Here is a 23,918-nt window from a genome sequence, read left to right as displayed (position 1 = left end):
CACATGCTTGAGTGGTTTATCCTGAATCGTGAGATCAAGATTAATGATTTCCAGCTTGCACTTAAGTTTATTTCAACTCCAATGCTTCATAGGATCTTCACCAATGATCTGCATATCCTTTAAAATTCTATAACATTGGGACCAGCTTTGCTTTGAACTCTGGGCTGGACTCACCAATATTGAACTGGGCTTCTGCTTGTAAAGCACTGTACTCCTCATAGTCCATCTCCAATTTTCACATATTTGAACACCTACAAGGTCTTGGCTGCAAGGTCAGGACGAATTGGAGTACAGTGAAAAGATCTGCAATTGCAAGCATGTGAACCTAGCGATGGAAGAGGCTTTCCGAAGGATCACTAGCCAGTTACTCAAACAAGGAGTCATAAGAGAAAGTCGTAGTCGGCATAGGACTATGGCAATGATTGTGTCATCAGGCACATCTGTTGATGCGCAGGGAAAGGAAATCAGAGGAAAGGAACGGATGGTATTCAATTACCGAACCTTGAATGATAACACCCATAAGGATCAATACTCCCTACCAGGCATCAATACCTTACTGAAGAAAATCAGCCATGCAAAGGTATATTCCAAATTTGACCTTAAGTCTGGTTTTCATCAAATTGCTATGGACGAGTCTTCCATTGAATGGACAGCATTCCTTGCTGCCAATAGACTCTATGAATGGCTCGTTATGCCATTTGGATTAAAGAACGCCCCAGCAGTGTTTTAACGGAAAATGGACCAAGCTTTCCAAGGCACGGAATCTTTTACAGCTGTCTACATTGATGACATTCTCATCTTCTCAGATACTGAGGAGCTACACTATCAGCACCTTAAGCAGGTGCTCGACATCTGTCAAAGGGAAGGTCTAATCTTAAGTCCAACAAAGATGAAGCTTGCTGTGCAAGAAATCGACTTCATTGGCGTTCATATCGGCAAAGGGAAGATGCGGACCCAGCCTCACATCATCAAAGCAATAATGGAGGCATCTGACGTGTCCCTTCGAGAAAAGAAGGGCCTGAGATCATGGCTTGGCACACTCAATTACATCAGGACACATGTGCCACGACTAGGCATCTTACTAGGCCCCCTCTACCAAAAGACAAGCCCAAATGGCGACAAAAGAATGAAAAACTCCGACTGGGAGCTTGTCAAAAAGGTAAAGCAGATAATCCAAGATCTGCCGACCTAGAGATTCCCCCAGCATCGTGCTTTGTCATTATTGAAAGCGACGGCTGCATGGAAGGATGGGGAGGAATCCTTAAGTGGAAGCCACAAAAGCATGACCCACGAAACAGTGAAAAGATAGCGGCTTATGCCAGCGGGAAGTTTCCGGTCATCAAGAGCACTATTGACGCTGAGATTGCAGCGGCTATAAATTCTCTTGAAGCTTTTAAAATTCATTATCTGGATAAGAAGGAACTCATCCTTCGCACTGATTGCCAGGCTATTGTCGCTTTCTTTGGCAAGACATCAACACACAAACCATCCAGATTACGGTGGCTACAGTTTGTTGACTACATCACAGGAATTGGTGTTGTAGTTACCTTCGAACACATTGAAGGTTCCAAAAACTCCCTCGCAGACAAACTCTCGAGGTTAGTATTGCAGGCATGTCTAGTGGTAGCAGCTCAGAAGGCGGAGACTCTAATGATGGAGTCCCATATGGTGAACTTGAGCACCAGCTACCGTACGAGAAGGTCCAACCTCTTGCCTGTCCACTCTGGGAACAATACACTGCAGGAATGGATGCAAGGGCCAGAACACACAGCCAAGTCTACCAAGAACGGCTCAAGGCTGAGATGTATGAAGTGGAACTCAAGGCATATCATGAGCTCATGGAAACAACCTCTCAGTGGCTTAAGGTTACCTTGGAAGTTACAAAGGCGCTCAACACTGTCGGTGGCATACAGGCATCTAAAGTGGTGCAGTGCTCACGAATCAAGAACCAAGACCTCGAGGCCAGCCAAAAGCTACCGGAACTGGAAAACCAAAGGGAGCAGTTCAGTCTCTACGAAACACTGTTCTGAGAACAACTTAATGAAGCCGGAGAAAATGTTGTACAGGCCCTAGACACTCTGTCCAGCCTTACTCAGCAGTTCAGAACGTGGACCCCCTGATCGTCCTCGACAGAAGACCTCCTACAGGCATAAGGAAGCGTGTGGACCCTACAATAATTCAGCACTTTTGGTGCTATAATGTAAACTTGTTTGTCGTGTTGTGTCGGCTAATCCAGCCTGACTTAGTGGGTTGAATAGTAACTCCACCTTGTAAAAGTAGATCCCTACTTTTAGCTTAGGTCGCAATCAATGTGCCTTACTTTCGGTGACTTGTCTGTCACCTTTAGGTAGTGCTTATCCGAAAGGAATCGCGTGATTGACGATGGGGCCCCAAGCGCACCCGGATCACCTTCCTCAAGGCTATATAAGCACCTCAGAGCTATTGTTTCGACATATTCGAAAACCACATACTCTAAGTTCTGAGTTCTGAGTTCTAGTTTTTCTACCACTTGTAACTTGTTCAGTTGATCAATAAATACCAATGTTTTCTTCACTCATGTGTGAGTAAACCCTTTAGGGTTTAGGGTTTAGGGTGGAGGTGGGGGTTGATCTTATCTTGGTTGCTCAGTGCTTAAGTTTCTTTAGGATTTTCATTTCCAGGGTTTGGGTTTAGGGTTCATTTTTTTTTTTTTTTTTTTTTTTTTTTTTTTTTTTCAGATATATATATATATCTGTATATATATATATATATATATATATATAATATATATATATATATATATATATGTATGTATATGTATTATCTTTTGGCAAAAACTTGATGCTTGCCTCCAAAGCTACTGACATCCCTATGGATCCTCGGTTAAAATTGGGTTTAGATGACAGTGAATTGTTGGATGATGTCCATCAAAAGCCTTGTTGGGAATTTATCTCACAGTTACACAGCCTCATATTTCCTATTATGTAGGTGCATTAAGTCAGTTTATGCAGTCCCTTAAAATAACCAATTGGGATGTAGTGATTAGAGTACTTCGGTATCCCAAAAGTGCTCCTGGTAAAGGACTCATTTATAGACCAAATCTAAGTATGGGTCTAGTTGCTTTTTCTAATGAGAATTGAGCAGGATCTACAATTGGTCATCAGTCTACTATATGTTATTGTACCTTCCTCAGTGGGAATCTCGTGACTCGGAGAAGCAAAAAACAGTCCACTATTGCCCAATCTAGCGCTAAAGAGAGTATGGAGCTATTGTCCACACGGCTGTAAAGTTAATGTGGCTTCGTTCCTCGTTGGAGGAGATGGGGTTTCCAATCTCCGCCCCCTGAAGATGATGTGTGATAATCAAGTTGCTACTTATATTGCCAGTAACCCTATATTACATAAGAGGACGAAAATCATATAAAGGTAGATTGTCATTTTGTTCATGATACGGTCAAGAAGAAAATTATTGAAACACCATTTGTGGGTTTTGCTGATCAGCTAGCTGACGTGTTCACAAAAGCTTTCTTCAGACCTGGTTTTCAATTTATCTGTTGTAAGATGGGCATGGGAGACTTGTATGCTCCAGCTTAAGAGGGAGTGCTGAGACTTGCATAGCCTTGATGCACAAGCTTTGAGGCTGTTGCCTTGGTGAGAAAGACTTGGGGCAGCAAGCTTGGTGCTAGAGTTACTAAGTTTCTATTTTTTTAAAAGAGTCCTTGGTGCACAAGTTCTGAAGAGTTAGAGCTACTTAATTTCTATTTTTAGTTTGTTACTATTTTCATACTTTCCTTTTCTATTCTTTCTATTTTGGGCAAAATTCTGTACTAGTTTATTCTGCTCACAAGTTGTTATTTTGTTTTTTCCTTTTTTAAAGGGCAAGGATACTAGTATCTCAAGTTGTAATTGGACATTGAAATCTATAAATCAGACTAGCCTATGATTCTAGGAAGTTGATCTAGAATTGCAGGCTACTATGGATTCTTCTTCTCCTTTCTTCTTCTTTTTCTTCTCCCTTGTTTTTTCCTTCGATTCAACAACTGGTTTGATTCTCAATAACTTGATTTCTAACAGTAAGCATTTTTAACTAGGATTGGTTTTAACCATCATTAAGAGGTATTTGGAAACCCAATTAAATATGTGTTGATATTGAAATCCCAATCACATGTGTGCTACACATTGAATTTATGTCTATATTTTTGCTCCTGAATTTTCTAATAAAGAAGGCAACAAACATGTACCATATTTTTAATCATTTGCATTTTTTCCAATTAAAATATTGTCAAACTCCAGATACATGTAACACCAGTACATATCCATGTCCACTTTTTTCCGTCCTGTATTCACTAATAAAGGTAACCATATACAACTTGATGTAGACACCAACCTGTTCAGCAAGAAATGTGACAGAAGAGTTAAGAAGAATAGGGTTAGTTCACTTTTGAAATAACCCATTAGGCCATAGGGCCAAGTGGTTGCATAAATGGACTTTTAGAATAGCCAAATAACTGTTCATGTAAACAGTAATGCGAGCAATGTCAAAGCCCTTTGTTTGGATCATAAGGGGAATATTATGGGAAGATTTGATGGGACCAACTTGCGTCTGCAAGCTTTGGATGAGTGAAGACCTTAATAGATTTTATTTAGTATCTATTTTAGTACTAAAGAAAATAAGTGTTGCAAGTAAATATGTAGACATAGTTAAGAAAAATGTATGATGGTTCAGTGACAAATGTAAGAATAGTGGGGGTCTAAGTAATGAATTCTCAATTACAGTTGGGCTACATCAATGATCAACTTTAAGCCCATAGTTATTTCACTTGTAATGGATGAATCAACAAAAGACATTCAAGACGAGGTCCCTTGGTGTATGCTTTTTGTTGATGATATTGTGCTGATAGATGAGACTCAAGTGGGGATTAATACCAAGTTAGAATCATGAAAAGAAACTTTGGAATCAAGAGGCTTTAAATTAAGTAGAACGAAGACAGAATATCTAGTTTGTAACTTTAATCATGATCGGGCAAACGATGAGGTGGTGAAACTTGACGATAAGGAGATTCCTCAAAGTGATTCTTTTAGGTACCTAGGTTCAATCATAACCAAAAGAGGTGAAGGATGATGTTTCCCAAAGAATTAAAATAGGGTGGATGAAGTGGAGAGGTGCGTCTGGGGTCTTGTGTGATCGACGTATACCATTAAAGCTTAAAGGAAAATTCTATAGGACCGTTGTTCAACCAGCTATGGTGTACAGTGCAAAGTGTTGGGCTATTAAAAAGAATCATATAGATAAACTCAGTGTAGCAAAAATGAGGATGCTAAGATGGATGAGTGGCAAAATTAGAAAGGATAAGAAAAGGAATGATCCTATTAGAGTTGGCTTGGGAGTTGCTCCCATAAGTGATACGTTCCGAAAAGTCGTTTAAGGTGGCACGACGATGTTCAACTGAGACCTATAAATGCCCCTATACAAAGAAGTGACATAATCCAGATTGAAGGAACTAGAAGAGCTAGGGAAAGACCTAAGATAACCTTAAGAGAAGTTGTAAGAAAGGATATGCATAGCTTAGGCCTTGTATCTAGCATGGCCTCAAACAGAACTAATTGGAAAACAAGAATCCATGTAGCCGACCCCATTTAGTTGGAACAAGGCTTATTGTTGTTGTATTTATTATAATTTGCTAAGTTATAAAAGATAGTTTTCATTTCCTAGGTTCTGATTTTATTTTTATTTTTAAATTTTAGTAAGTCTCCATTAATATTTGCTAGCTCAACAAAACGTAGTAGTTTCTATATTCTACATAACTTGGAGAGCAAGTATTAGTACTCTACAAAAATATACTAGACTGTTCTCAGCCCACAGATTTTCTGAAATGGTTTGATGAAGCTATGCTTTGGGTTATTCTCTTGTCTCTTCCTTGAGTGATAAGAAAGGTAAGGACCTTTTTCTTGAAAGCTAAATACCTAGGGTTGAGGATCTTAGCTGAGAGAGCTGAACTACCTTTATCTCTTTACTTTCTATTTTTCCTATTTGTTCTATTTTATTCAAATTCAACCTGGTTTCAAGACCAGCATCAGCTACTGCAGTTTTGAGAGTTATCTACCAGCTGAAGCCTACCATTCTAACCAACCCACCTTCATAACTGTGAGTGATCTAGAGTTACTAATTTCTATCCTTAATTCTATTTCTCTGTTTGTGGGTCATTTGGGGCTAAATCATCCTCGATCCTAGCTCTACATTAAACTGAATAAAAGTTAACCGGCAAATGAGGATTCAAATTGCCGACCCCATTTACTAGGGGTAAGGCTGAGTGTTGGGAAGTGGGGCGGGATACTGACCCACATTTATCTATATTGAAATATAAAAGCAAAGAAAAGAATAGAAGACATTATAATTTTGGGAGGCTCGACTAGAGAATACTGACCCGTTATTGTCTTTATCAAAATACCGAAACGCAATATTTAGATTTTCATCCCGTTCTAGCCTGTGTCTGTGCATTGTAGCAGTGATGAATTCACGGTAATCGATTGTACCATTTCCGTCAACATCAGCCTAAAATGCAGAGAACATTAATCAACAAACGATAGCTGTGATAAAGAAAATAACTGAAGTGATGGGAGCTTAAGATTTATTTTAGTTTACATCTTCCATTAGTTGCCGAACTTCAGACTCAGAGAGCTTTGATCCAAGTCGAGCCAACCCTGTCTTCAATTCTTCATAAGTGATTGTCCCACTGTTGTCTGTGTCCATGTTCGTAAACATTGCCTTCAGCCCTTTAATTTCTTCTTCTGAAAGATTTTCTGCAATCACCTAGAGAAGGTTCAAAGTCGTCATGATTACTGGAACAATCTTCAAACTTTAGACTATTCTGTTAATGAATATTGCATACTTCTCTCAATTAAAAACCAATAACACTATTCTTAAACATCATCTGTCTCTATGCCAACTTGCTAGCTCAGAAAAACCTGGAAATATGACAATCCAAATATCTAGTAGCAAAAAAGATAAATTGTAATATACAAATCAGTTTATGGGACACTGGTACAGGAGTATGGAACAGCAAGACAGGAGAATGGAACATATCATCCTCATTCACTGATGCATACTTTTGGAGTTTATCCCTTGGTGGTTTTATAAGCCTCAAAAGTCAGCAATAGATTTATAATATGATCATGCAATGATGCAATCATGTTAATTTCCACCCAAGAGACCTCATTTACAGGATCCACAAAGATGCATTCCACATGTTTGGCGGCCAAAGAGGATGTCTGCTACACAAGAAACTATTGATTCAGGATAGCTCTAATGCAAATCCAACCATGTGTCACAAGAAGATAGTCTTGCCCTAAAAATATCTTAACACTTACCATCAGTGCAAGCTTCTTGAGCTTGTTCATCGCCCTGAGTTGCTTCATCCTGGAGAGAACTGCACTGTCAATTGGTTTGTCCGATGCTTCACCATCTTCTCTCAGCCATGGGTGCTCTGGATCATTATTTTGGAATTGATTAGGGAATATGGATTGTATCGTAGTTCTATGTAAGATTAACAGCACTATTACAGTATTACCCACATAATGTTTGAGCATCCCGGCTCATTACTTTAGTGAAATGGATTTCATGGATGTTGTAGATCTAAGTAAACAAACTGCAATGATACCCACATGTGAATGTCCGATCCTAAGCTGGCTAATGAATCTAAGGAACTACTGACACATTAAGTTGTTGCAACTTGCAACAATCAGACATCCCTGAACTGTCTGAAAACTAGTAGGTTTTATCCTCCTATTACGTCCTTTTTTTTTCCCCCCTTCTTTTTTACCGCTTTGTTTTTATTGTGGACTATATATGAAGTTTTAGGGAAGAAATATAAGCCTTACAGAATTAATTACAATAAGTACTACCACTAAAAATCTGATGCCTACACATAAATTGTGAATAACTCATATCAAGTAGATTTAATAGTCCAGCTTAGCAGTTGACAAATTAGAACGCCTTTTAAGGTGCTTAAATAACAACTGCTAAGATGTATAAATCTTGATAAAAACCTAATTAATTTCTTGACAAAAATCCAAGCCCAGAATCTCAACTAAAATAAAATAAATTAGTAGTCCTCCCTATAATAAGATAAAACAACAGAGTAATTCAAGAAAGGGAATACCAAGAATTTGTGCTGAAGTAATCCGCTTTTTTGGATCTTGTGTTAGCATCTTTCTAATCAGATCTTTGGCACTGCTTGATATTGATGGCCAAGGGTCGCTTACAAAGTCTATATCTCCTTTTAATATCTCATCAAATATTCCCTTCTCAGTCTCTGCAATATCCAATCATTAAAGATAAATAAATCCAAAACATTTATCTTCCAACCGATAACAAATGACAAGAATCCTCCCTAGAGAGAGAGAGAGAGAGAGAGAGAGAGAGAGAGAGAGAGAGAGAGAGTGCTAATATCTTAGCACAAGAAAGAGATAGCCTCATTACATTACCAGCCCAGAAAGGAGGAACACCACTGAGTAAAATATACAAAATAACTCCTGCACTCCAAATATCGATTTCTTTCCCATAATTACGCCGCAGAACTTCAGGAGCAACATAGTAAGCACTCCCAACCATGTCTCGATACACCTTGCCTACCACACGCATAGGAGGTCTGTCAATGTTAATCTTATGCAATTGGAAAGAAATAGAGATTGCTTAAAAGAAATTTTATGAAAGCCATTCAATAAGATAGGGAGGGTAGAAGAAAATAAAAATAAAGGCCAGTGAGAATCTGCCAAACAACATTCCACAAAGGACAATACCTTCCAATGGATGTAGAATGCAACTCGCACGAGTAGACATCATCATTTACAAAAGATAGGAAAACATTGAACAATTGAAGTCCTTCATTGAATTGAAATAAATTATCATGCAGAGGAATATCAATCAACATAACTGAACTTCATACACAGCTGTTATGCGGTTAACAATAGACCTTCAAAGTACAAATTCAGACCTAAGCCTAGGGGTTAAGGGATTTCCATCTAAAGGGATAGCATTCTTCAAGATAACTGTTATAACTGACTCAAAAGGACATAGAGAAACATTGGACCAATGGTTACCAAAGGATGATGTGGACGAAGGTAATCATAGACTTGTACCATTTCTACCTAATGTCACCGGTTACTCAGCAGTCAATCTGTCATTTTCAGATGCTCATGAGTCTGAAACAAGGGAGTCTTCATCCCTTTACAAAGCACAAAAACCTAAAGTCAGAGAGGAATTTATAGTTACTGTCATGTCTTTCTTCTTAGATCAACGTGTGAACTATATCAAAAGCAATCCTAACTACAATTTGAGTGCGACTTGAGTACTTGAAGTAGATCCCGTGAATGATAACAAACAGCTGCAGGCTGTAATATATTTTACAGACAGTAGTTCCCCTCCATGACTAAGATCAGCAAGCTTCAATAAGTTTTCAGTCTACAAGTGTTTAACTCATCTACACTTCACTATTTTTTGGATAATTTTTACTCCTTTTTTGATGTTCAATAACTATAAGGAGACATTTTCTCAATTTTTATTATAGCTATTGCAGCCACTGAAGCAGCCAATGGATTAACTATTGCTTGCCAATTTTTTTAAATAGAAAAATCAGTTCATATCAATCAATCAAATTTGTTTGAATTTAAAATTGAAAATATATATATATAACCAACTTGAATTAGCATCTGCAACAAACAGGTGTGACTAAGTTGACTAAAATATATAGAAGGTTTGCTAAAAGGTAAGAAATTCAAGTATCTTTGGCCTTCTCTCATCCGCAGATCTAGAAGTAAAGGAAAAAAAAAATGAACTCCTGATAAGAGAAACATGACATTTTATTTTGCTTCCTCAGTTCATGAAATTCTAACTAGAAACAGTAATTTCAATCCCATCTCCCATGCTTTGGATAAAATTCTCTATGTTACAAATACTCCTTGAATTTTACTCTTTTGCTCTGTTTATTTAATCCACGAAGACTTGTAGAATCATGGATGTGATCTGGTTAATCTGACGTATTCTTTTCTGTTATGAAACACTCAGTTTATGATCTCTCAAGTACCCAAAATAAAAATTCAACTCTTCACCGAGATTTGTGCAGTTTGTTCAATTGAAAGTGAAAGTATTGACTGACTATCTACTGGAGTTTGGTTTTTGCTTTCTCTTGTTGAGTCCGTTCAATTAGAGAACTGGTTTGGTTAATTTGATGCATTGTTGTTTGCTGTGAAACAATCGGTTCATGATCTCTCAAGTCCAAATAAACTCAACTCATCTCTGAGATTTGCAGAGTTTATACAATTGAACTGTTGTGAAAGTATTGATTGACAATCTAGTGGAGTTTGGTTCACACACACACATATATGTATATATATTTATGGGCAAATTACATATAGACCCCTTGTAATTGTATATATATTGACTAACAATCTAGTGGAGTTTGGTTTTTGCTCTCTCTTGTTGAGTCCATTCAATTATAGAAGTGGTTTGGTTAATCTGATCCATTGTTGTTTGCTGTGAAACAATCGGTTTATGATCTCTCAAGTCCAAACAAACTCAATTCTTCTCTGAGATTTGCAAAGTTTATACAATTGAACAGTTGTGAAAGTATTGATTGACAATCTAGTGGAGTTTGGTCCACATACACACATATACGTATATATATTTATGGGCAAATTACATATAGACCCCTTGTGTTAGCAATCAATTACATCTACTAATCCTGGAAAAAAAATCAATTACAAATGCCCCCTTACTGCTTTAACAGAACTGTCCATTTTTAGCTTTCAATTCTTAACAATAGGGGGGCATTTGTAATTGATTTTTTCAGGGGTAGTAGATGTAATTGATTGCAAACACAAGGGGTCTATATGTAATTTGCCCTATATTTATTTATAAAAGCAAAACTCAAGAAAGATGGCTACATTTTCATTTCCTTAAAAACCCTTGTTATTCAGTTTATTCAATATTTAGCCACTGACAAGTAATATATTGAAAATCAGTAAATTTGCACCCCATAAATACAATTGTTTCTACGAATGTTATCACTATTTTTAATTCATAATTAATTAATAATTAATAGTTTCTTAATAATAGGTTTCTTTTCCAAAGCCTAGAAAATAGGCTCTAGGCATGAATATCTCTTCACCTCCCTTAGTCCTTTCATTTGTTTATTTTAGTATTACAACTAAAATGTCTAAAATAATAAACTAGTATTTTTTTACTAGAAAATTAAAATTAATTAACATAAAATTAATTAACATAGATTCTTCCAGATAATTCTTTTAACTTTAGTTAGTTAATTAATTAATTTTGTAAATAGGTTTATTTTTTTAAATCTTAAAAATATGAATCTCTCTTCACTTCGCTTAGTCCATTGCAATTTGCTTAATTTACTTCCTAAAATTATCCTTCTTCATTCAACTTGTATATATTAAAAGCAATGACTAAAATTATAACTTTGCACCTTATATAAATATAATAATTATTAATGTTAATTACAACCCCATTCTTAAAGAATTCATAGTTAATTTTAGATTTGATGCCCCTTGGTTTGAGTGAGTTCCTAAATGCCTGGTTCCATTTTATAAGTTGAGTTTTCAATATAGTTAATCAATCTGTATAACCACCAAATACTTCTTAATATATTTCTTGTATTTCTTTTTATTTTGGTACCCTTTTCATATATATGTTTTATTTATTATAGCCGTGACGTAGTCCCCAAATTGAGGGCCAGTCTTCAGGATCCTTCGGGTGGTGAATTCAGCAGTAAACTAGGGTTTTAAACACCCTGCTTAAGTCTTCTAGGGAAATTGAGGATGGAAAGCAGATGTTTCAGGGCTAAAATACCTTGCAGTTAGGGTTTCTGGCGGCAAAAGGGAGTTTAGGGTTGAGAGTGACAGGGTATAGGGTTCAGGTTGGGTTTTTTTTTTGGGGGAGGAATTTCAATCTGAATTTTGTAAATTTAAGGTTCAGATTTAATCCCAGGATTCTAGGGTTTAAACAACTAGGCTTTCTTAGATTTAGGGTTTCTAAGAGGAAGGCTAGGGTTAGGGTTGGGGTCAAAGGCAGGATAGGGGAAGGAGATGTCGATCCTAGAGTACTGGTTGAGATGAGTGGTTTGTAAAACATAATTGAAAACTAAAATTAGGGTGAAGGGGTAGGGCTGAAGTAGAGGGTTGAAGGTAAGGAATGGGAGGGGGAATTTGACTCTTTAGGGGGGGGGGGTATGGTTTGAATAAGGGGTTGAGCAGATCTAAGAAGTAAGGGTTTTAGGAAAATTATGGGTTTCTAGGCTGCCGCAAGTAGTAAAAGAAGAAGAGGAGGAGGAAGAAGAAAAGGATGACAAAGAGGGAATGGGGAATGAAAGGTATGGGGGGAAGGAGTTAGGGAGGGGAGGACTTACTAACATAGGGTTTAGAGGGGAGGGGGAAGGTTTACGATAAAGTTGGGGGGCTGGGATTAGAAGAACCTAGCATTTGGAGGATAGGGAGGGGTTGCGTGTGGGTAGGGAAGGAAAAGAAGGTAGGACTGGGGTGAAGTTCAATCCTTGCTGTTGTGGAGGGTCGATTAATAAAACTTGCAGAAATTCTTGAACTCAAAAGTGCTGCAGACTCCTCTCTGGAAACTCTATAACACTCAAATAGCCTTCAATCATTAATTTTATTAATCATCAACTTAACTTGCTTAGATTATGAATGGCTTATTTATAGCCTTTACATGAAGGATATCCCAATAGCACTCAACTAACAAGTTCTATTTAGTCTTAAACTCAATTAGGACACTCAATTAAAGAAAGACTGTGTATGGACTCCTACCTAATTCATAATTTCAGAATTAAAAGAATTTCCTAACTTAAGAAGGAATACAATTTGAAATAAGATACCAACTTGACTCTCCTACTTGGACTAGGAATTTGTCATAACTAGGTAGACAAGGACTCAAATAACAAAGTAAAAATAGATTAAGCTGAACCCGATAAGACCAAAAGAGACTCAAGAAAGGGGTGGTAAAATGACCAAAGTGTACCCCATGTGGTTCAGCCTTCCTGTAGGCCGCCGTTTTCTTATTTTTAAACAGAACCTAGCTCTTCTTGTTGTCAAAGAACAATTATCATCTTATGTCCCCGCCTCTCTTTCCTTCTAGCGGAAAAGAAAAAAAAAGCCCTCCTCTTTCTCTCCGATCAATTCTTAATAAGCCCATCTCTTTGTATTCATAAGGAGTACTAATTACTTGCAATCTGACAATCAGTGCCTTCTCCTTTTTCCCAGGAAAAAAAAAGACTCTTTCTCTCTCCAAATAAATATAACTTATTAATGTTTATTTTAATTAATTCTTGATACACATTCTGTTAAAGAATAGTCAGACCTGCATTTGTATTCGCCACACATGCATTTGCGCACGTAACTTTATGTGTGGGTGAGTGTGTGTCTATATGTATATGTATCTATATATATACACATACATAGATTATTTATTTATGAAATTTTTCAAGGACACCTCAAACAACAACAACAACAACAATAAGCCTTGTCCCAACTAAATGGGGTTAGCTACATGGATTCTTGCCCTTCAATCAGTTCTATTCGAGGCCATGCTAGATACAAGGCCTAAGCTATACATATCATTTCTCACCACTTCTCCTAAGGTTATCTTATGTCTACCCCTAGCTCATCTAATTTCTTCAATATGGATTATATCACTTCTCCATACAGGGGCATTTATAGGTCTCCGTTGAGCGTGGACGTGCCACCTCAAACGACTTTCTCGAATCTTATCACTTATGGGAGCAACTCCCAGACCAGCTCTAATATGATCATTTCTTATCTTATCCATCCTAGTTTTGCCACTCATCCATCTTAGCATCCTCATTTCTGCTACACTGAGTTTATCTATATGATTCTTTTTAACAGCCCAACACTCTGCACTGTATATAATAGCTAGTCAAACAACGGTCCTATAAAATTTTCCCTTTAAGCTTAAGTGGAATATGCCGATCACATAAGACCCCCGACGCACCTCTCCACTTCATCCACCCTATTTTAATTCTTTGGGAAACCTCATCCTCTAAATCACTTCTTTTACTTATGATTGAACCTAGGTACCTAAAACAATCACTCTGAGGAATCTCTTTATCTTCAAGTATCACCACCTCACCATCTACCCGATCATGACAAAAGTTACAAACTAGATATTCTGTCTTCGATCTACTAAGATTAAAGCCTTTTGACTCCAAAGCTACTCTCCATGATTCTAATTTGGTATTAATCCCCACTTGGGTCTCATCAATCAACACAATATCATCCACAAAAAGCATACACCAGGGGACCTCATCTTGAATGTCTTTGGTTAATTCATCCATTACCAGTGCAAATAGATATGGGCTTAAAGTTGACAATTGATGTAACCCAACTGTTATCGGGAATTCATTACATTGTCCCCCGCCTATTCTAACACTAGTCACCGAACCATCATACATATTCTTAACTATATCTACATATAATTAAGGACACCTCAAAATATATAACAAAAATCACAAACACCCCAAAAATATTTCAAGTTGGCAGAGACACCCCAAAATGCCTCCTAAAATGGCACAATGGTACACTTTGTTAATAGATTCCTTAAGTCATGGTTAGATAATTCATAATTCCTAAATTGCCCTTAACGTCTTGTGACTTTACAGTAGTCTATAATTTTTTAAATAATTTACAATAGTGCCCCTTACTAGAATTTTAATCCTAATTCAATAAATCGAAAATCATCTATCGAAAACGGGAGGAAAAGAAACTTGAGTTTTGCAAATAAAATGGGAGGGAAGGAAACTACTTCCAACTTGTGTAGCATTTGGGTCTATATGAAGCAACCAATAAGTGCAAAAAACCTGACAATTTAATTCAGAAAACCTTGCAATCAACTACTCTAAAACAGCTGAAAGATCCAAATTGAGGTTGATCACAATCAATTGTATTCAAAATCAATCCATTATTCCCCTCCATCTTCTTTTCTTCTTTCTTTCTTTCTTTCTTCTTTTTTTTTTTTTTTTTTTATTTTTTATTTATTTTTTAATTGATAATGAAGATCAATACTCACATCTGAAGAAACAGAACATGGCACTCAGGTCTCCTTATAAGTATTAAAGAAATTGACCCATGAACTGTCGAACCCTTGTCTTCCAGAGACCATCAAAGACCTAAGGACCGAGCTTCGAATGGGAAAAGAAGAAAGATTTAATAATGTTCCACCTGAGTACAGAAATTCCTTTTCCCCTCATATGGTAGTTTCTCCTTTTCCCCAGCTCCCATCGCGGAGAAAAGCGAAGATTAACAAAGAAGAAAAATAAAGAACCATTGAAATTGGAAGGAAAAAAGAGGAGGATCAATTATGAAAAAAAATTTTTTTGGTAGGCAATCATGAAATATATTTAACAGATAAAGAAATAATAGATTCTTTTCTGGTAATAAAAAAATCACAGATTTTGATGGGAAAGAAAAAAAAAGATAAGAGTATAATTGATCTTTCTAAGTTACAATACATAGAGTAGGTTAAAATTTTTAATTTTAATTTTTTTTAGTACAAAAATACAAGGATATATTTGTCTTTTCTTCTAATTCAATTTACCATTCTAACGGAAAATGTGGTAGTTGCCATTTTAAGAGACATTTTGGGGTGTCTCTGCCAACTTGAAAGATTTTTGGGGTGTTTTTGATTTTTGCTATATATTTTGGGGTGTCTTTGAAAATTTTCCTTTATTTATTATTCTCAGATTTGTGGTAACAGTAAGATTGATGTAATCTGGAGATGTTAAAATGAAAACTTTTCCATATATAGAACCATTGCTAGCAATAACAGGTCAAGAATTAAAAATTAAATAAATAAAAAGATCAAATAACAATAATTCATAAGACTGCTCTACCTTATCACCAACTATATGAATGGCAGAAAGATGAAGAATGCTTTAAAGACTAGGCAAACCCTGCGAACCATTTCTGGTTTCTGGTTTTCTTATGGATTTATGAAAGGAGTTCTCCTCATCTTATCAAGTTTTATTTCGAGTGCTAATTTTACTATGGAAGAATAAGGAAACTTCTTACAAGGATCTTGATGACAAAAGTCTCTGATTAAATTATCTTTTACCTAGTCCTCTAGGAATTAGTTCACATGTTTGTACAAAGTGCTCACCCATAGTATTCAAAGATGTGCTTAGAGAGTATCAAAAATTCAGTTGCAGGTCTGAGAACAGGCTCTGGCAGACGAGCAGTAGCAGATGCCTTGATTGCTCCAATTTCGGTGTGTTTGAAATTGGGTGTAACACTGTTTACCAAAAAAAATAAAATTGGGTGTAACACTAAGGTTAAAGGTTTACGTGTGTTTGAATAAAGGCACTGGAAAGATCTGACTCTCTCCTAGTAAGAAGTCAGATATCCCATTGGGTCATCTTTTGAATCCTTGTGACCTTAGCACGCTGGTGCATCTTCAACTCAAAGGAGTGATAATGAAAATTTTGGAAACAGTATAAAAATTCAATTCAACTTATCATTTATCCCAACTAATGGGATTCTCATTCTTTGAGAGAACTCCATTCAAAGGCTGTAGTTCATCCAGTATAACATCAAGTGAGCACTCCAGATTTCCATAGATTATTCTTGTTCCACCTTGTCCTGTTAGTGGCTTCAAATTGCTAGATCTCCCCTCAGCCAAATAGTAATTGCTCTTGAATGAACATTACTGAACCATCTAAATCAACTACTCCTCATCTATCACCAGGATGCAATATGTGATGTGATCCTTGTGCCACTCATCCATCAACTTGTTCTTTGTCAAATAATATGGGCAGCCATATATAGTTGCTAAGTAGATTCTTGAATAATTTGATAGGAAACTACAATCCCCCAAAGAAACTCTAATGAAATTAAGTTAAAACAGCCAGAAAAGTTCAGAGTTTTCTCTTTAATATGTGTCTAAATTAACGAGTCTTGTTTTGACACAATGACAAGAAACTTGAGACATTACTTAGAAAAGCATCAAGTTTGCATAAAATGAACTCCTTAAGTTGGGAAAAGGAAAAGGACCCAATAAAGAAAAATCTAGAATGAATTTAGGGCTTGTAAGTGGTGTAACCTCAACATAAATTAGTAGTCAATTAGTGATAATTAGGGCATACGCAGCTTACTAAACAGCAGAAAAACAGGAGAAGAAGACGATGGGGAACTCACCTTCCTCAAGAAAGACAGATAACCCAAAATCTGTGGCCTTCAGCATGGCTCCTTCTTCTTTGCTGGAAAGCAAGAAATTCTCAGGCTTCAGATCGCGATGCATCACACCCATGAAATGACAGACGTGAACAACACTGACAATGGACTTGAATACGGAAGCAGCTGCCTTCTCAGAGTACTGCCCCTTGGCAATTATCCGATCAAAGAGCTCACCACCAGCGCAGAGCTCCATGACAAGGTGAACTGATTGCAAATCCTCAAATGCACCGCGAAATTCAACAATGTTAGGCTGCTTACTCAAATGTTGCAAGATCAGAACCTCCCTTTTGATGTCGTCCTTGTCGCTCTTAGAAACAAGTTTCCTCTTTAGTATGGATTTACAGGCATAAGCGTGGCCAGTCGAATTCTCCGTGCAGAGGTAGGTCACTCCAAATTGACCCCTACCCAGTTCCTTCCCAAGGGTGTAATACAACTTTACATCCTCTAATGGCTTCCCTAGAATGGTTTCTTGCTTCTGAGAAACAGCATAAGTAGAAAGCTGCTTTACCGGAGCAGGGGCAGGCGGCTGTGCCGGCCGCTGTACAGGTAATGGGTGGGTTTGCTGGGCAGGAACTTTGGATTGCTGGACCTTAGGTTGCTGTGAACTCTGTTGATGCCTTGCCGCAACTCCTCCACCGCCACCTACGCCTTCACTTTCAATTGGCCTGTAACGATTAGCATTTGGTTTGATTGCTTCCTCATGTTTGCCAAAACAGATACCCATCGCTTCAAGATCAGGTCAAAACTAAGGAATTGGAAGCTTATGTTTTATGTATCCTGCAAAATGCAGAGAACCCAGATCAGATTTCAAAGCTGAAAGAATTCAATTTTTGGGATTTTGATATTGGGATAGATCTCAGGCCCTGAAGTTGATTTTAGAGCAGAGATCAGGAAATGGCCTGCTAATTCCAGATGTTGCACTTGTACATCAGCCCATTCGAGGGTTTTATTGTAGAACAGGGAAGAAGTAAGGGAGAGCGAGATACTGGTAGAGAAGAGATGTATTTGAAGGCAGAAGGGTGGATTAACAAAACCAGAAAAAGGAAAGAAAAAAAAGTGGATTTGTTTAAAAATTCTACCATTAATCAATTTTCCATGGAAATAAAAGTTCTACAAACTTTATAAATAAATATAAATGAGAAGGAACTCGTCCATGACTCTGTAGAAAGAGACTTTCACTTCTTGCAGCTTTCCTTGCCTTACTACAGTGTTTCGATTTACTGCTGATCTTGAGATTTGAGAGTAAAGCAAGTATTTTTCTTCAACTCTTTTATTAATTGATTTAGCTCCAAAACTTTTCCAGTTTTTATTTGGAAAAAAATGATAATAAGAAGTTTTTTTTTATTTTTTTTATTTTTTTTGGCAATACAATAACAAATTAATCAATACTAAATATATGGGATAATTTAATTTCTGTGATTGAGGATGTTAAGAGCTTACTATCCTACTTTCAAGAATGTAAATTTTCTTTTTTTATAAGAAATGGTAACAGTATAACTGATCACTCAGCTCCAAAGGTCTCTGCTGTTTTAAATAGAATAGTTTGACTAAATTCCACTCTATGACTCCTAGATCTCTGTGATTCTAGTATTTCAGTTTTCCATGTTCTTTCTGTGAATGTTTACGGTTTACCTACCAAACAGAAGAAAAAAAAAAACAAATTGGATAATAATGAGGTATTCCTTCTCTTGGAATGAATGTTCATTTAGACAAAATAAAAAGAATAAAAAAAAAAAACAAATTAGATAATGATTGGTTGCAAGGGAGGATTATCATTTCTACATTCAAATAGTTTCAAATAAATTCATATTCTCATATGCAAATCCCTCAAAAAATGTTGGGGTAATTGTATAACAAATTCTTCAAACATACAAAAATGAAATTGCAATACAATTGAGAGATGAAAATCTTTAGCAAATCCAAAGAGCTTATAGTTACAACCGAACGAAACACCGATCGATAAGATTGAGTCACACCTTAAGTGTTGTCTTTAAGGTAATTGATGCACCCTACTACCAAGGGTTCTTCGCACCACCACCTCCAAGATAAAGCAACCTCCAACTAGAAGATGAGATAGTTCTTCTAATCCCTTCAAGGAGCCAAAAGTTAAAACACAACACTTAGACAACTCAAGAAAGAAATGAACTTTGTAAAACAAATTATGCAAGTGTGATGAGTGTCTCATTAGCACACCACATGCAAGGAAATGTTGGGTTTATATAGGCCCAAACCTCACCTTACACCCCTTAGGATTTTTGAGGCAATGAATTGGATTTAATCCATTCAATAACCTCAACCCCACTCATGGTAATGGCCATGAATGATCATGAAGTTGAAATGAGAATTGATGGACAAGAGTTAGAATTGAAGTAAATTCCACCCTTCAAGTAACCCCACCACACCACCATGATCAAAACCATTAAGACCCATGACCAATGTCATGAAGAGCCTCATAACCAAGGTCATGAAGAGCCTCCTTTACTCATGGTGCCTCATTACCACCCTTACCTCATGGGTCCCACACATTAACAAAATAATTAAATAAAAGAAATGCAAAAGCTAATTTTGAAACTTAATATATAGATAATATATATTTTAATAAAAAACCTAACAAAAAATGAATTCAATTAATTATCAATTTACTTCTCTAGTTCAACTCCTGCTAGTTGATTCAACACAAAGGCCAGTCCTCAAAGTCATGAGTTCAAATCGCCATAGATTTCTAAAAATTAGTCAAATACGTTAAATTGACTTGAATGAACCTCAGGTCCGGAAAAAAAAATCCCTTTTCTTTTATTTTAATTATTGTTTGATTTTTGTAGTTTCAACTAGATATAAAACTTATTGCATATAAATGGATGAAGATACTAAGGCTCTTTTTTGTATGAATTATCATTCTCAATTATGAGATATTTTTATTATTTTAAATTATTTTGCATCTATTATCAGTTTTATTTTTATTCAAAATAATAGAAAAACCTCCAAAATCCATAATGGATTATGGTGAAAATTTTATTCTCTTCATTTATGTGCAAGTTTACTTAAAATTTTATAATTAAGATGACGGTAAAATAATTAATACACATTCTTTTTATAGAAACCATATTTTTTCCTTCTTTTCTCACTTGTTCGCTATCATTTCCTAACAATTTTTTATTATGACATTACATTTATATTTTATTTTATAATTTATTTTCAACAAAATTCACCAAATCATTTTTCATTCTTAGACCAATAATGATTTATTTTATTTATTTATTTTAAATAGGCATAATAGATAATAAAAATTGATACCAAAAAGAGCCTAAACAAATCAAATAATAAAGGTCGGAAAGGTGGATTTTCATTTCTATATTTGATTAGTTTAAGAAAAATTATATTCTCATATATATAAATTAAAAATTGGATGCAGTTTTCTTCTTTCTTCCTCTTTTTCTTTTTTCTTTTTTAATTTTTAAAACATCAAGTTCCCACACACCTTAACATTTACAATGAGAGAAAGTGTAGTAAAGGTAGGGCTTTTACGGCCATGGTTGCAAAGGCACTGGCACTCTGGGCCTCTGGCATGTAGCTACAAGCAAATGGCAAGCAAAACTGACACCACCAATCATACAGGAAGGGGTAATAATTGTGCATGTTGTAATCCATGAGACAAGGCCACTAAAAGACAATGAAGCTTATGCCAATAGTTGGAAGTGTTCACTTGCATTGTGATGTGCCTAGCATTATATACAAGACCAAAAAGGCATTGCACTTGCTAATTGCCCCACGAGAAAAATGTTGCTTGGTCAATCTTACTCTTGTTAGGAATTGAATAGGAGTCAACAGCAATAACCATGTGTTGCTCAAGATTCTTTCTTTTTTGGTTCAACCAAAGAATGCTTCGAACCAGGGATCTGTTGATAAAGAAAACCGGTGAGAGTGGGCTGTCTTTGTGGACAAAATGCCACATCCGATGATGAAGTTACATTATGAATAACACAGTTCCTCCCAATGAGTAAATGCCCGAAGAGATATAGCTCTCTTAGGTGATTGCATAAATTAATGCTAGGTTAACTTGGCTTACCAGATGAGGACTCGTATGATCATTCTTATAGATGAGTGAAATACCATGAAGGAGATAACCCTTAGTTGTTCAATCACCAGATCCGATTTTAGAAAGGAGATCCAAATCAGAAGCAAGCTTGCATGGGAAGCCTTTGGTTTGGTGCACTCTTCACGAGGTCTGCAGAGTACTTTGCCAAATGTTTACTTTAGACGTGATATATCTCCTTCTATCCTCTCAACAAAACAGCTGTAAGCATTGCCCTGAAATTTTAGATATATTGGTGTATCTCCTACTAAGAGCAACTCATTAAATGTATAAGTACAATACATTAAATGTTGAATTTAATGCTTAGATGCGCGTGCAACTCTATAAGGACCTTCTCATATCCAATTGCGCTCTTGTCAAAAAGTCCACCAAGCGCTCAGTCCCATGTGTGAATTATGTCACTTGGTAAATAGTGAGCGTGGTTTCGAGAATTGATAGAGGGTGTTAGGGTGATCCGAAAAGTGAATTCCGGAAGTGCCAAGCCGGTCAATTGACTAAGTTAGAACTGGTTGTCTCTGGTTCAAACGGTTCATACCTGTTCAAAAGTCTATCAAATGTTTTGGCATAACGCCATGTATTTCTCCAGGCTCCCTTCTTGAGCTCCTAGAAGCTCATCCACCACATAAGACCATTAATTAATTGTCCTAGCTAACTAAACTGGTTTAACTTTCAAATTGTGGACCTAATTTTGTTACGAACTTACCATAAAATATAACAAGGGTTAAACAACACAAAATCTTGGATAGATGAGCCATGTTCCATTTAAACAAGCTACACAATTAAATACACAGATCAATGGAAGCCTATGAAAAAAAAAAACAATACAAGACCCCCCCCCCCAACCTATATGTGTTTTACCCATTCACACTAAAGGAACATATGCATTGTTGTCTCCTCATTTAAGCCACATAAAACACATTTATCATCAATGATAACCTCCTTTTTATTGCAGACCAAACTGGGGACCACCAGTAAGCAACCTCCAATAAAATATCTTGTGTTTTGGAATTCCTTTTAACTTCCAAAAGGACCACCGTCTATTTAAAATGGAAGAAGGGGGGAGGGGGGAGGGGGCTTTGTTGAGAGTTAGTCATACATCTTACCCTATACTTTGTCTGAAGCCTACCGTTCCTTGAAGCAAGAACTCCAAGAGTCCTCAACATTCTGAACAGGAGTTCAGGATATTACCTAGAAAAATGAGTAGGGATCACTCGGAGGAGAGCCAGCCCATTCTAAGAATTATTGACCTAATAATTAGAGACCCTAGTAGAATAGTTAATTAGGGAAACAATCCACAAGAAAAGATGATGAAGGACCTGGACCTATGGGTCAATCCCAAAGAAAGTATCACCAGTTATGCCTATATTTATTACCATCTAATCTTTCAAAATATTGGATATAGATGGGATAGGGAAAAAATCCTCTGTTGTGCACATCTCCCTGTTGTGCATAGCAATACGGCACCACAATTTGACACGTGGCGTATTCCTAATAAACGGTTCAGATTAGAAGGCAGGGTTTTAAGTGAAATTGACCCATCTTATGACCCATTTTAACAAAAATAACCCGTTTTGTGACCCGGTTCTAAATATGGATACCCAAGATTTCTTTCCATTTTACTCCCATCATTTTCCCATGATGTTCCCTTTCCTCCGTCTCTCTCGCCCCAGGAGCAGTTGCAGCCGTTCAGTCAAGTTCCTGCTTTCCAAGATGAAGACATCTCTCTATTTGGTTTGGCTTCTTTTTCCTCCATTTTTTCTAATTCCTTCTGTCAATTTCGTATGAATCTGGAAATGCAAACAAAATTAAGCTTAGGATATTTCTACTTGGGTCACAAAATCAAGAGTGATATGTAGTTACGTATCTGAAAAGTATTCGAAGCAGGGGAACAAGGGTTTGTTTGGAAACAATCTGCTAGAGAAGGATTCAATTGATCAGTGGTTGGAGGCTAAAGGGCAAAGCTTTCACCCACCATGCGATATTCTGGTGTTCCAACTTGCCTTTGCGCCACGAATGAACATCAAACAAGACGAGAACATCAACACGCAGAACGACGCCAAGCTCTCGAAGGTGCTTGATGTATACGAGCAGAGGCTAGGGGAAAGTCATTTCTTGGTTGGTGATGAGTTCTCCCTTGCCGATCTTTCTCACCTACCAAATGTGCAGTACTTGATGAATACTAAAAAAGGTCAGTTACTTACGGATAGGAAAAATGTAGGAAGATGGTGGGAGGAGATCTCAAGTATGGATTCATGGAAGAAAGTGGTTGAACAAAAGAATTGAAGAGGACAGAGCAGAAGTGATATTCTTCCATATGGTTTACAAACAAATGTTAAACCCACAAACCAGTGTCTGCAACTTCACAAATGTTCAGTGGAGTGAAGAGGCAAAAGAAGTTTATGTGGTCTGCAACTGCTCCTGGGGCGAGAGAGACGGAGGAAAGGGAACATCGCGGGAAAAGGCATCCATATTTAGAACCGGGTCACAAAACGGGTTATTTTTTTTGTTAAAATGGATCATAAGATGGGTCAGTTTCACTTAAAACCCTGCCTTCTAATCTGAATCGTTTATTAAGA

At 36.8% G+C, this 23,918-nt stretch overlaps 2 protein-coding genes across 2 annotated transcripts in view; one reads left to right on the top strand and one right to left on the bottom strand.

Moving 5' to 3' along the window:
• The window catches only part of LOC149002497 (calcium-dependent protein kinase 21-like), a 32,356-nt gene extending 13,885 nt beyond the window's left edge, over positions 1-18,471 (bottom strand). Inside the window, exons 1-6 of the mRNA XM_089136491.1 lie at positions 17,211-18,471; positions 8,463-8,606; positions 8,138-8,290; positions 7,347-7,462; positions 6,622-6,789; positions 6,404-6,531 (exon numbers count right to left, since the gene is read on the bottom strand). Of these exons, the coding sequence (XP_088992617.1) occupies positions 6,404-6,531; positions 6,622-6,789; positions 7,347-7,462; positions 8,138-8,290; positions 8,463-8,606; positions 17,211-17,973 (1,472 nt within the window). The 5' untranslated portion in view covers positions 17,974-18,471. The remainder of the gene's footprint in view (positions 1-6,403; positions 6,532-6,621; positions 6,790-7,346; positions 7,463-8,137; positions 8,291-8,462; positions 8,607-17,210) is intronic.
• Positions 18,472-20,778: 2,307 nt separating this feature from the next.
• LOC149002496 (glutathione S-transferase F10-like) lies at positions 20,779-23,625 on the top strand. The gene is made up of 4 exons (XM_089138724.1): positions 20,779-20,816; positions 22,745-22,859; positions 23,013-23,073; positions 23,180-23,625. Exons 1-4 carry the CDS (start codon positions 20,779-20,781, stop codon positions 23,623-23,625), a joined length of 660 nt encoding a protein of 219 aa, XP_088994850.1.
• The last annotated feature ends 293 nt before the right edge of the window (positions 23,626-23,918 follow it).

Source organism: Hakea prostrata, chromosome 10 (assembly GCF_041222555.1).
Source record: "Hakea prostrata isolate BN-2017 chromosome 10, UWA_Hpros_2, whole genome shotgun sequence".
Classification (NCBI taxonomy): domain Eukaryota; kingdom Viridiplantae; phylum Streptophyta; class Magnoliopsida; order Proteales; family Proteaceae; genus Hakea; species Hakea prostrata.
The sequence above is the reverse complement of the archived record's forward strand: the minus strand, read 5'-3'. Positions and strand labels throughout refer to the sequence as shown.